We start from the raw sequence: 11,737 nt of genomic DNA on the forward strand, positions 1-11,737 counted from the left end.
AACCAGGCGGGTGGGGTTCTCCTGCGAATCTTGTGGGCTAAATAACATTCACAGAAGAAGAAATTTTGGGATTGAGCAGCTCACAAAAGCAGGTGACAACAATATCTCCGCTCAAGCTCCACTGACTGGCTTTTTTGCAGAGCTTTCGACCACATCGCATGGTCTTCAACAACAGCTGGAATTTGCTAAGTTGTCGTAGATGTTCAAACGTTTCACACTTTGTGTTGGCATAAAAGTTAAGGTCGGCCTCGACCAGTCAAGCTCAACAACAGAGCAAACTCCACCTGCTGATGAAGACTGTGTGATATGATTGAAAGCCCTGAAACAAGCCAGTAAAACAGACTTTGAGTTGACTGTTTTATCACCAGTATTCAAACGTCCTTCACTGATTGAATCAGTTACAAATGATAAAAAAAAAGACCTTTTAAAAACAGGAACAAGCCAGAAACGTCTTTTCATGTACCGTTTCACCCACATCTGATGGATATTGATTCTTTTTTTTTTTTTGGTAATTAAGGAAGTAAGTGAGACAAACGGTGAAAGAGTGACTGGACATAAAATAGAAACTTAAAGTATAGAGAAAAAAAAGAAGCAGCAGTATGAAGCAACAGCGTGACAGACAGATGAAGGGAGGACAGGATGAAAGGAGAGAAACGGAGAGGACGGGATGATGAACGACGGAGGGTCAGAGAGGAGAGAAGAGAGGGAGCACGTAGAGATCAAGGCGGGAGGAATAAAGCCCAACCAGGTGGCGACAATGAAACAGAGGAATTCAAATAAGGAGGGACAAAGAAGATAAACACTGAAAAAAAAAAAGGTAAAAATAGAGACGGGGAAGTGAAACCATGTCTGAAAACACTGTTCCTCTTTTTAAAAATAATATAAATTCTCAAAAAAAAAAAAAAAGTGACAAAAAAGCTTTTTGAGCTTCGTGCTGTTGATAGATAAAAAGCATTTTTTCAGTTTCAGTTCTAGAAAATGGTTTAGTTGTGTGTGTTTTATCTTTTACTTTTATGTTGTATTCTTTAAATTTGCAAAACTTTACACACATATTCTACATCATAGTGAGTTTCTCCACAATTAAATGACTGAAAATGATCATTTCTCCTAGAAAATGAATGTTAAACAATGTTTAACACACATAAACTCTTTCTCTTCAGAGCCTTTTAAGGACTTCCTACTCTCTTTGGATGTAAAGTGGAGTTTCTGAATGACTTCCTGCTTTCTGTGACCGTGACGAGTCCTGATTGGACGGTCTGACGTCCCGAGAGAACATGAGGTCAAATCAATAGAAAGTGAGTTGGAAGGCTCCAGTTAACAAAACACCAGTAAGTCAGGGAGACAGACCAGCTCAGCATTTAGACTCTGTGTGTGTGTGTGTGTGTGTGTGTGGGTCTGACTTAGCCTACCTTTAGGGGACACACAGACTCACCAGTTAAATGGGGACGACTTGTCCGATTGGGGAAAAAAGCCCCAGTTGGGTCACTGGTGAAGGTTAGGGTTAGGTCTAGGCAAGTAGCTGTTCTGGTTAGGGTTAGAATAAGTCTACAGGAAGTGAATGTAGGTCTATGTAAAGTCCCCTAAAAGTGACCTAAATAAACACGTGTGTGTAAATGTGCACGGCTGAGTACACTCGTGCGTGTACAATTAACAGCCCGCGTACAGTAATTTCATTATAGCTAATCAATAAATACGCGCTCTGTCTCCATTGTGGATCATGTCATGTTAGGAGCTTTATCATAGATTACCTATAAAAGTTCAAGCAGTGATACTGGAGCTGGTTATGGATCTATGGGGCATGCTGGGAAACACAATATTTATTCTTAAAAACATCTTTGAAGCTATAACCATTGATATTAAAAGAATATAATTAAGGGATAAAATTAAAGACATAAACAACATATGAACAGCTGCTATTATATTCCCCCCCCCCCCCCAACAGCTAGCAGCTAGTTTTTAAAACCTCTCTGTGGACGTTTTTGCGCTCCAGAAATTAACTTTCTGGCTCGACTGCCGCACCTACCTGCCAAGAAACATGTTTTAATTAATAAATGTTTCTTTCGAATTCATGCCTTTAGAGTTTTAATAACTGACAGCTTGCGGTTTAGAGATAGATGAAGGTGATTAAAAGATAATTTGATATGTTGATGAGCTGCAGTTTACCTTTTACTCATTCAAAAAAAAAGAGGAACGTGGTGAAGTTTCGGGTGAACATTTGTGTACAAGTGACACGACGAAGCGGCCAATCGGGAGCCGAGGAGCTCCGTCGTTCGCCTTTAACGATTAGCTCATAGTCACAAAGAGCGTGAGTCAAACAGTCACAAGACCAAAAAGCTGCAGATAACAAGTATTTCAGATCTTTATCCTGTGAGGAAATGTTGAATTCTTCGCAATTTCACTGGTATTTGGCACTTGTCAGTAGGTGTTGTGGTTTTCTGGCTCTGATGCTTTGCATTTAAAAAAAAAAAAAAAAAAAAAAAGGTACTATGTTGAGGTTTTAGCCACTAATGATCTGTGGAGAGATATTTTTATGAGTGGGTCCCATGTTGTTTGTATCTTGTGTTCTACCAGCACAGACATAGCGCAGTGATACACATTTCTGGCACATGTCTCTAGGGGGTTTGAGTTGGCTACGGAGCGAACAGAACAATTAATCTGCATCTGCGTTATGAGCGTTTGTGGTCATGATTTACTCAGCAATTGAGCATGCAACTAATCTGGTCTCCATTATCACCTACACGTTTTGATCTTGAGTTAAAGGACCTCTCCGCTCAAAAAAAAAAAAAAAAAAAAAGTGTGTTCTGCTTCTCGTTCATTCAACTCGGATGTTTCGGTTTCACTGTGCAGAGTTTGAAACTAGTAAACGGTTTTCATATTCATCTGCTGAAGAGGGAAAGTTTAATTAAAAAAAAAAAAAGGTGAGCAGGATTTGTGACATCACAACTACACAAGTGAAGCCTCCGTTGTGTGCACACACACACACACACACACACACACACTGAGAACGGTAAAATAAGAGACATCTTGTGTCCAGCAGTTAAACTTTTAAAATGAAAAACATTTGCACATTCAGAGATTTTTTTTTTTTTAATGAGGGAGAAGGAGGAGATGTCATTTTAAGGATTTTAACAAGATAATTGATCCTTTTTTTTTTTTTTTTTTTAATGTTCAAAAAAACCACATTAGACGCAACATTATCAATCAAAGTCTAGTATTTTATATACATCTTAAAACATGTCTGGAGGGGATCTTTTTTAGCTTGTTAAAGCTACTTAAGCTTCCATTTTTAGCATTTTTAGGACATTCTTGCTTTGGCTGTTAACATCTGGTCGGTGATTTTGACAATTTCTTTTTTTGTTTTTATTGTAAGTTTCCATTTCCAGACTTCTCTCTCTCTCTCTTTTTTCCATATGTATGTATTTTCAGTTTGGCATTTTTTCTATTTTTTCTATTAGTTTTTCTATTTGTGGAAGGAAAATGAAGATTTAAGAATCTCATAAGTAGCAGATTAAAATCCAGCCAATGTGTTGGTAAATAAAACTGGCATTTACCTCAAAGACAAGCTATAAATCTATCAAAAAAGGAAAAAAAAAACAGACAGGAACAGCTGTATGACATCACTCGCTTTAACTCGGTTCCACATAGTTGCGGCGGTAAAGTGTTGTAAAAAAGGTAGAAAATCACCAATAAAACGGGTGAGGAAGAAGAAGAAGAAGAAAAAAAAAAAATTAAGCCAATTTAAACAAAAACAAGTCTCAAAACATTCATAAAGAAAGTATTTGCACATGTTTTATGATGTAGGAAAGCGCGTCGAGCGTGTTTGTTCAGCCTTAAGGACACAAAAACAATGTGTTTTGCGCAAAATCTTTGTACCGACCGGAGCTCGACCGACACATCTTAAACACGGCCCGGGGGCCGCCACCTCCTCTGTCCTGCCGACCTGTTGTGATGGTAAATACGGGGGTATTAGGAGCCGTCTGTTTGCTGTGCGGATTTCTTATATAACACTGGATCTGCTACTTTCCACTCTGCCTCCATCTCTCTCTCTCTCTCTCTCTTCCACTTACTAATTTTCTCCTTTTGTCTATCTCCATCTCTCCTCTTTCCATCTCTCTCTCTCTCTCTCTCAGTATTGACCCACACACTATTGCAGCTGTATCACATCAAGCCAAGGGCATAAATCAAAGCACACACATGCACACACTTGCACACACACACACACACAACTCGTCCTCATCTCCATTGCAGTGAACACCCACACAGACTTCTGCACTGGGAGCTGAGATGCAGATAAAAAAAGGAACAAATATAGTGGGTTTTGATTCCAAAGCAGCGTGCAGGAAATCCAAAAGGAATGGAAAAAAAATGTGTTACCTGTTGGTCACCGCTCAAAAAACGACCAGAAATACGACCGGTTATATAATCTGGAGTGGTGCTGCTATTTTAGAAGGAAACGTCTCAGAGAAAAGTTATTGATTGTTCTCATCTTTAAAAAAGGCCATCTGAAGGTAAAAGGGGGGGAAAAATAATATAAAAAGAGTAATAGGAAACTGGAAAAATAATAAGATGAAAATAGGGAAAAAATGGTCGAATATGATTAAGAATAATGTGCTGGTGTTTATTTCGGTGTTATTTTGAATGATTTATTTTTGTTTTCGTAGGAAAAAGGCTCGCGAGTCTGTCGGAAAATACAACAAATGGGGGAGCGGAGGAGAGCAGCGAGGAGAGGACGAGATTGATGACACAAACGAGGGGGGAACATGCTGAGAAATTATTAAAAAAAAGAAATTAAAAGAGTGCAGAGACAGAAGAAGAAAAAGAGATGTCTTGTGTCTCACATCGGAGGGAAACATAATGAAGGGACTGCCCTTTTCTGTGTGTGTGTGTGTGTGTGTGTGTGTGTGTGCTTTCATGTGTGTGCGTCCCTTACAGCTTGCGTGATCGGCCTACTCAAAGCCTCAGCGGTGGTGTCGCGCATTCACACAAATCGCAAACACACACACACACACACACACTTCACAGAAGCTGTTTGCTCTTCCGCCTCAATCTCTTCCTGTGTCTCCTTTATTTTCCACACAGTAAATGAGAGCAAGGCAAACAGGAGAAGGAGGAGGAGGAGGAGGAGGAGGAGGATGGGAAAAAGGAAGAAGAAAGAGTGTGAAACCTTATGCAACTGAGCCTGGAGGTAGAGAGAAACAGACACACACACACACACACAAAAAAAAGAAAGAAAAACAGAGAATCAGGGAGGTCACTCTGATTATAAAGGAGACATAACTACAGACTTTGTTACAACATGTGACGCAACTGTCTTTTAAAATGACTGACAGCACGAAACCTCAAAGCTACTGCATGTGCGCGGCAGTTTCTGTTGCTCAAAATCAGCATCACATGTCCAATTTCTCAAAAAAAACCCTACTACTTCCTGTTGGCATAAAATGCTTCTAGTTGTGCCAACGCTACATTTAAAAAAAAAAAAAAAAGTACCCTGTGGAGTTTTCTTGTAAAGAAACTAAAGTTTACCTCGAGTGTTACTCATCAAAATACGTTGTGTGCACGCTTGAGGTCAAACAAAAGTGCATCATACCTCGTAAAACATTTGCAAAGCTGATTTTTAAAGCCATTTTAAACCCTGTAGTGTTTACTAGCTTGCAGTCTTCTTCTTCTTCTCTGCATTTGTTGGCGCACTGCTGCACTTCTTGGCGCATTACAGCCACCTGTATCCCGCTACTAGAGGTTAAAAACTTCACATAAAAATATAACTGAAACACTCAGTTTTATCTGCCAATCAGTCAAGAAAATCTAAATTTCCCAACATAGTGGTATAAAGGCCCAGTCACACCAGCAGTTAAACTGGTTAGCTTGCTGGCTAACTAGCTAGCAGCTAACTGACAGTTCTTTTTAATCCTTCAATACGTCTTTATTGATTGATGATGATGAGAACAAAAACGCCGGGGGGGGGCAGGGGATTAAACGTCACAGTGAAGAGAAGTGTTTACTAGCTTGCAGTCTTCTTCTTCTCTGCATTTGTTGGCACACTGCTGCACTTCTTGGCGCATTACAGCCACCTGTATCCCGCTACTAGAGGTTAAAAACTTCACATAAAATAACTGAAACGCTCAGTTTTATCTGCCAATCACTCAAGAAAATCTAAATTTCCCAACATAGTGGTATAAAGGCCCAGTCACACCAGCAGTTAAACTGGTTAGCTTGCTGGCTAACTAGCTAGCAGCTAACTGACAGTTCTTTTTAATCCTTCAATATATCTTTATTGATTGATGATGATCAGAACAAAAACGCCGGGGGGGGGGGGGGGCAGGGGATTAAACGTCACAGTGAAGAGAAAACAGAAAGAAGCTCGCAGACTGATTAGCTCGATAGCATGCGAGTGGTTAGCTTGCCAACTGAGAGTAGTCACTACGTCACCAAGCTTCTAGGGCGACTTGTTTCAAAAATAAACACGGGTGAAAACCGCTGTGCCACTTCCTGGTGTAACCAGGTCAGTTGGCTGCCCGTCAAATGCACACGATGCCAAACATTCAAAAAGTTAAGAAAGAGCTTGTGGCACACCACAAATTCAGCTCTGGACCAAGTTAAATATAAAGAAATTCTACTATAAATATGAATAAGATTGATGAGAGCTGAGTTTTTTAACCAGTCAGTTGTAGATCTAGATGCTAACATGTTAAAACAACTAAAAAAAACAGCTGTAAATGTTGTATAAATCAAGTGCATCAAAGAATATCTCACGCATGTGGTCGTGTAAGACATAATAAACGTTAACATTTAGAGTCTTTGCATAGTTTTAATGGTTTAGTTGCTCAGTGGATAGTTGCTCTGAACGGATAGCAGGGAAGATGTCTGACTGAGATAAGCTAATGTGACGTTGCAACTATGCAGTTTGCAAAGTTTTAAGCGGAACGGGAGCGAGAACAGTTCCTGCTCTGTGACGTAAAGAAAAACCAGCTGATTTCCAAATGCAAACTCAGAGGATGCTCTTGTTTATGTTAATGTATTTAAATCGATGACACGACGTTTCAGTTTGATCTTGTACAATTAAAAGTTGAGAAGCTTCTGAAACATTTTTGCAATATTTACATATCAGATGCATCGTGGTATTGATTAACTATACCGGGATGTGAATTATGTTGTGCTCCACCACAATACAGCATCACATACTGTATCTAGATGCAATACATGCTATTGATTGGCTGGTATATGTAGAGCTGCAGCATATTCTCTTGATTTATGGCACAAAAGACACACAGACTTGTACTTTTATCATCATAAAAACTTAAAATTTACAACATTTAGACTCTATGAAGAAATTAAGAACAGCTGAACGACTCAAATCTGCCAGAAAATGCACAACTGTTGCAGGTGATTGATAGTAATTAGCATGATAATGGATGAGAATGCAGGCGGTCCAGCATCCTAATCATGGGATAAGTGCAGAATGTAATATAACATTTGGAAATATAAGCAGTGCAGTAAACTAAGCATCCAAATATGGTGCTAAATAAAGTTTAGTTTGTCTCTCATTCTCTTTTTAGATTAGTCATGTAGTTGGTTAGATGGCATTTGTATAGAAATCCTTAATGTTTTCTGGTCAGCGAACAATAACATGACATTCCTTTGTAGGTTTGTATCGGTCGCTATGGAAAACAATATGAAATGTCATGGAAACGGGGGTGATATAAAGCATTTCTACACGCTTTTAGCTCGCTTCAAGGTTAAAAAATGTTTTCTTTATTTCAAAAAGGTCAAGGCTTTTAAATATATATATATATAAAAAAAAAAGGCTGACATCTTAAAACCGATCATGCTGTATATCTGTCTTCTTATTTTCCTGGCAGGATGGGTTGGGTGGAGGTTTGTTTTCTCTGCAGGAACAGACAGGTGCCCACGCAGCTTTTTTTTTTTTAAAACCTCAGTGCAAAAACTCAAACTGATTCTCACAAAAGATATCAAAACAAGCATAAACACATACAGCGGAGAGAGAGAGAGAGAGAGAGAGTCTCTCTATCGGTCTTAAGATCCAAACTCGTCAGTCTCACAGCGTGCAGGCTCACAGAGTTTCACTGAGTCAGCCAATTAACAAATCTCCAAGGTCACATTCGCTTTGATTGCGGTGCACGACGAAGAAGCAACAAAACATTAACGGGGTGAGCGTTTGTCACACACACCTAGCAGGATGAGGTTGTGTAAAACTGTGCATCAAGAATATATATATAAAAAAAATGCAGATTGAGTAAAATTTTGGCTATAACACTCAAATCTCAAGCAAGGAGTGACTGCAGTGAGATCAAATGCACTCCGCTGATGCCCAAGTATCAAAAAATCTCGTCTCTAAACACAGAATATTTAATTACAGCCAACATGAATGTCTCAAGAGTGGAAATGACACGCCCTGTGTTTGAGGGCTATCGCAGCATCTGTGTAATTATTTGGAAACTTGTGGGTGAGGGAGCTGAGTTAATCTAATAGCGTCAGGGTGTCATGTCACAGTTGATAAGAATTAGCACCTCCTTAACAAGTGCGCCGACCGGGCGCCCGCTCTAACGAGTAAAGTAACAGGCGGGCGATCAAATGAGGCGAGGCGAACGCATGACGGTAAAGAGAGGAGTAATGAGGAGCAACATGTCAAAAAAAAAAAAAAGACACACACATATTTCTGCAGCCAAGTATGCAAGAACACACACACACACACGTGCCGATGCACATATGCCCTCACCCACATGTACACACAAACAAACAATAGGGATACACAAGCACACTAATCCGCTCAGGCCTTTTGTTGTCACTGAAGCATAATCCTGGAGTCGATGACTAGCTTAATCTGAATCACATGACTGTAGGTGCACGCAATCTAATCAACACACACACACACACACACACACACACACACACACACACACACAGAGAGAGAGAAGCGTGAACACTCGAAGAACTAATCACGGTGTTGTCAGATTTGACTGACAACTGAGGGAATCCAAGATGTGTAGCCAGAGCTAGCAGCAGCTTCTTTCAGCCAATAGGAAGGGTGCTATGTGATGTCATCATCGCGCTGAAAGTGACTTGTCATCATTTTCTACTAAATGACTTCACATAAACACCAAAAAAAAAGCAACACAGGTGACGCTAAAAGAGGAAAATGGCATTAAAATCCTCTGTTTTATATTACCTATATGGTCACGGCCTTCATTTCTCCATGGCAACCGTCTCCGTTGCTCTTACGCTCCTTATATGGGGGCACGCGCATCACACTCAAACACCCACATTACGATGGTGTCCGATGAGATTAGCCGATCAATAACGGACTGATACCCGATACCGTCATCTGCAGGCAGGAACAAATCTGACATTATGGGATGCAGTCCCCATGACGACAGGGGTTGCCGGGGTATCCCGTGTCTCCTATTGATCGGAGCGTGATTTACAGTTGACGGTCGATGCAGGTAATGGAGAACAATGTCCACACACACTCACACACACACACACACACACACACAATAATAATTTGGACAGTTGTCAGCTGTGAGACTGCATTTCTCATTGCGGTTATTAGTTCATCAATAACTAATGAGGCACATTTGTGTGTGTGTGTGTATGTGTTTGCCAGTAAGAGGCTGATATCAAATCGTTAATATCTTACAGTAAAACACATCTCAGAGGCCTGTAAAGTGTGATCACGTCAAAGATTTTTAACACAACTCATCATGAGTGACGCAGGCAGGAAGTAGGCCGAGCCTGAATAGGAAGTCAGCTGACCTCAGCAGACTCAGACGCGGGGGTGGGAGGAAGGGGGGGGGGGGGGGCAAATAAGATCAAAGGACCTGATTTAAGTGTTGATAAAGTTGCAATTGAACAGACGTAAGACACAGATAAAACAAAAGATCCTTCAGCGGATTTGAATGTGATGGTGTGTGATGTCCTTCAAACGGCTTTGCACACACACACACACACGTTCTTCGGCGAGATGTTTAAATTTTATATCAGCTCTTTAATAAATGAGCAGGTCAAATGTTTCATCAGGGTTCCCATGAAAAACTCCATGACTTTCCCCCCCAAGTTAAGAGCTTAAAACTTTCATCCCTCCTTTAGTTTGCTAACATTGCTTTTTTTTTTCTTGTTTTAATATGTAGAAAGTTCAGAAAAGCTCTCAAAGGGGTCTGGAAGATGGTTTTTTTTACCCCTAAAATGTTAAAAAAAAACAGCTGAAAACCAACCATCTATAATGCAAAAGTTGCACCGAGGTGACGTTTTCGAGCACCGCTTGCTCTTCGTCGACTCTAATAAAAAAAGTCGTTTAATAAAAAAAAAAAAAATCCTCTGACATCACCTGACGCTGCCAAGAGATTTTAATCCAGTTTCCTGACTTTTTCCTGTGTCGGGATACAAAACCTCTCGAAAATTTCACAACTATTCCACAAGCTCTGCGAGCGCTGGGAATCCTCTTTTTAATGGATAAAACACAGCTGACGCCACCTCCGCACACACACACACACACACACACACACACACACACACACACATATATATACATTCTCCTTTGCTTCCTGCGTCTCCTACCTTGGCCCGTATCTGTCCCGAGGTCGACACTTTGCGGATCAGCTTGTGCGACGTCTCCTCTTGCTCCCCGTCGCTGTCTGACGACTCTTCTCCGGCTTCTCCGGCCTGCGAAGACGAGAAGAAACAAAGAGTTGTTCACGATCTGGGTCGGATAACGGTCAAATATTACTAATGTAGTACGTTTTAAGATGATGTGGAAACACTCCAGATTACTTTTTTCCTCTCTTTGTAGCTTTATTGGATCTGCAAATCAGTTTTTTGTTTTTTTTTTGTCTTGCACCGCAGGTCAGATTGAGCTGTTAAAACTTGTTTTAAAAGCAACATAAAATAGTGATTTCATTAAGCGTGAAGGCTTTTTCTGCAGGGCTCCAGTTGTGTAACAGAGTTCCTTAGAAGCGTAAAGGAAAGATGGTGGGCTGCCTCTGTTGTTTATGATCAGGCCAAGCTCTGGTAACGTACAGTTTTTCCTTCCCCCCCCCCCCCACCCCACCCCCCTCATGTAAAAGTGAAACCTACTGCGATGATTTCTGTGGCGAGTTGGCGCCGTTTCTCTGTCGCCGGCCAGCTTTTTGATTGAGTCATATGTTAACTTTTTTTTTAAAAAAAGATCTTGCCGTTTGCAGCTCTAAACATGCCTGAGTACTCACGATATGAGTCCTTTCAGAGTCCGCTTGGGGCGACCCCAGCGACTCGCCAGGATCCGCCACGTACAGGACGTTCGGGTTCAGTTTGGACGCCATGAGGAGTCAAAGGTGGAACAAAAAAAAAAAAAAAAGAAGGAGGAAGAAAGTGAAGTGAAAAGGGACAGAAAAGAGTTGGGATAAAAAAAAAAAAAAGTTTTGCTGCTGCAAGAGCAGACAAAGAGGAAGAAGAGGAGGAGGAGAAAGAGAAGAGATGGAAGAGAAGGAGTGAAGTTTTTTGGCCAAGAAGAGGAAGAGAGGAGAGGATGACGAATGGGACAGCAGGCTCTGGGACGCCACACTCGTCCTCTTGCCGATCTCTCTATCCGGGGCCAACTCTGGAAAAGATGAAGGAATGAATTATTGATTAGGAGAGAAAAGCTCACTGGAGTTCTTTTTTTTTTCTAAATTTTATTTTATGGGGGAGATGGGGTTAGCAGGCTCCCTCGCTTAAACATATAAACAACTGTCCTCCCCCCATAATC

At 40.7% G+C, this 11,737-nt stretch overlaps 1 protein-coding gene across 4 annotated transcripts in view; it reads right to left on the minus strand.

Annotated features, from left to right (window-relative positions):
• Positions 1–11,379, minus strand: part of si:dkey-172j4.3 (diacylglycerol kinase eta) — an 86,687-nt gene extending 75,308 nt beyond the window's left edge. For all 4 annotated transcript variants that reach the window (XM_042401093.1, XM_042401091.1, XM_042401090.1 and 1 more), the window contains exons 1-2: positions 11,220–11,379; positions 10,573–10,677 (exon numbers count right to left, since the gene is read on the minus strand). In XM_042401093.1, the coding sequence (XP_042257027.1) occupies positions 10,573–10,677; positions 11,220–11,312 (198 nt within the window). In that variant the 5' untranslated portion in view covers positions 11,313–11,379. The remainder of the gene's footprint in view (positions 1–10,572; positions 10,678–11,219) is intronic.
• Positions 11,380–11,737: the final 358 nt, after the last annotated feature.

The sequence above is a fragment of the Thunnus maccoyii genome, chromosome 22, assembly GCF_910596095.1.
Source record: "Thunnus maccoyii chromosome 22, fThuMac1.1, whole genome shotgun sequence".
Classification (NCBI taxonomy): domain Eukaryota; kingdom Metazoa; phylum Chordata; class Actinopteri; order Scombriformes; family Scombridae; genus Thunnus; species Thunnus maccoyii.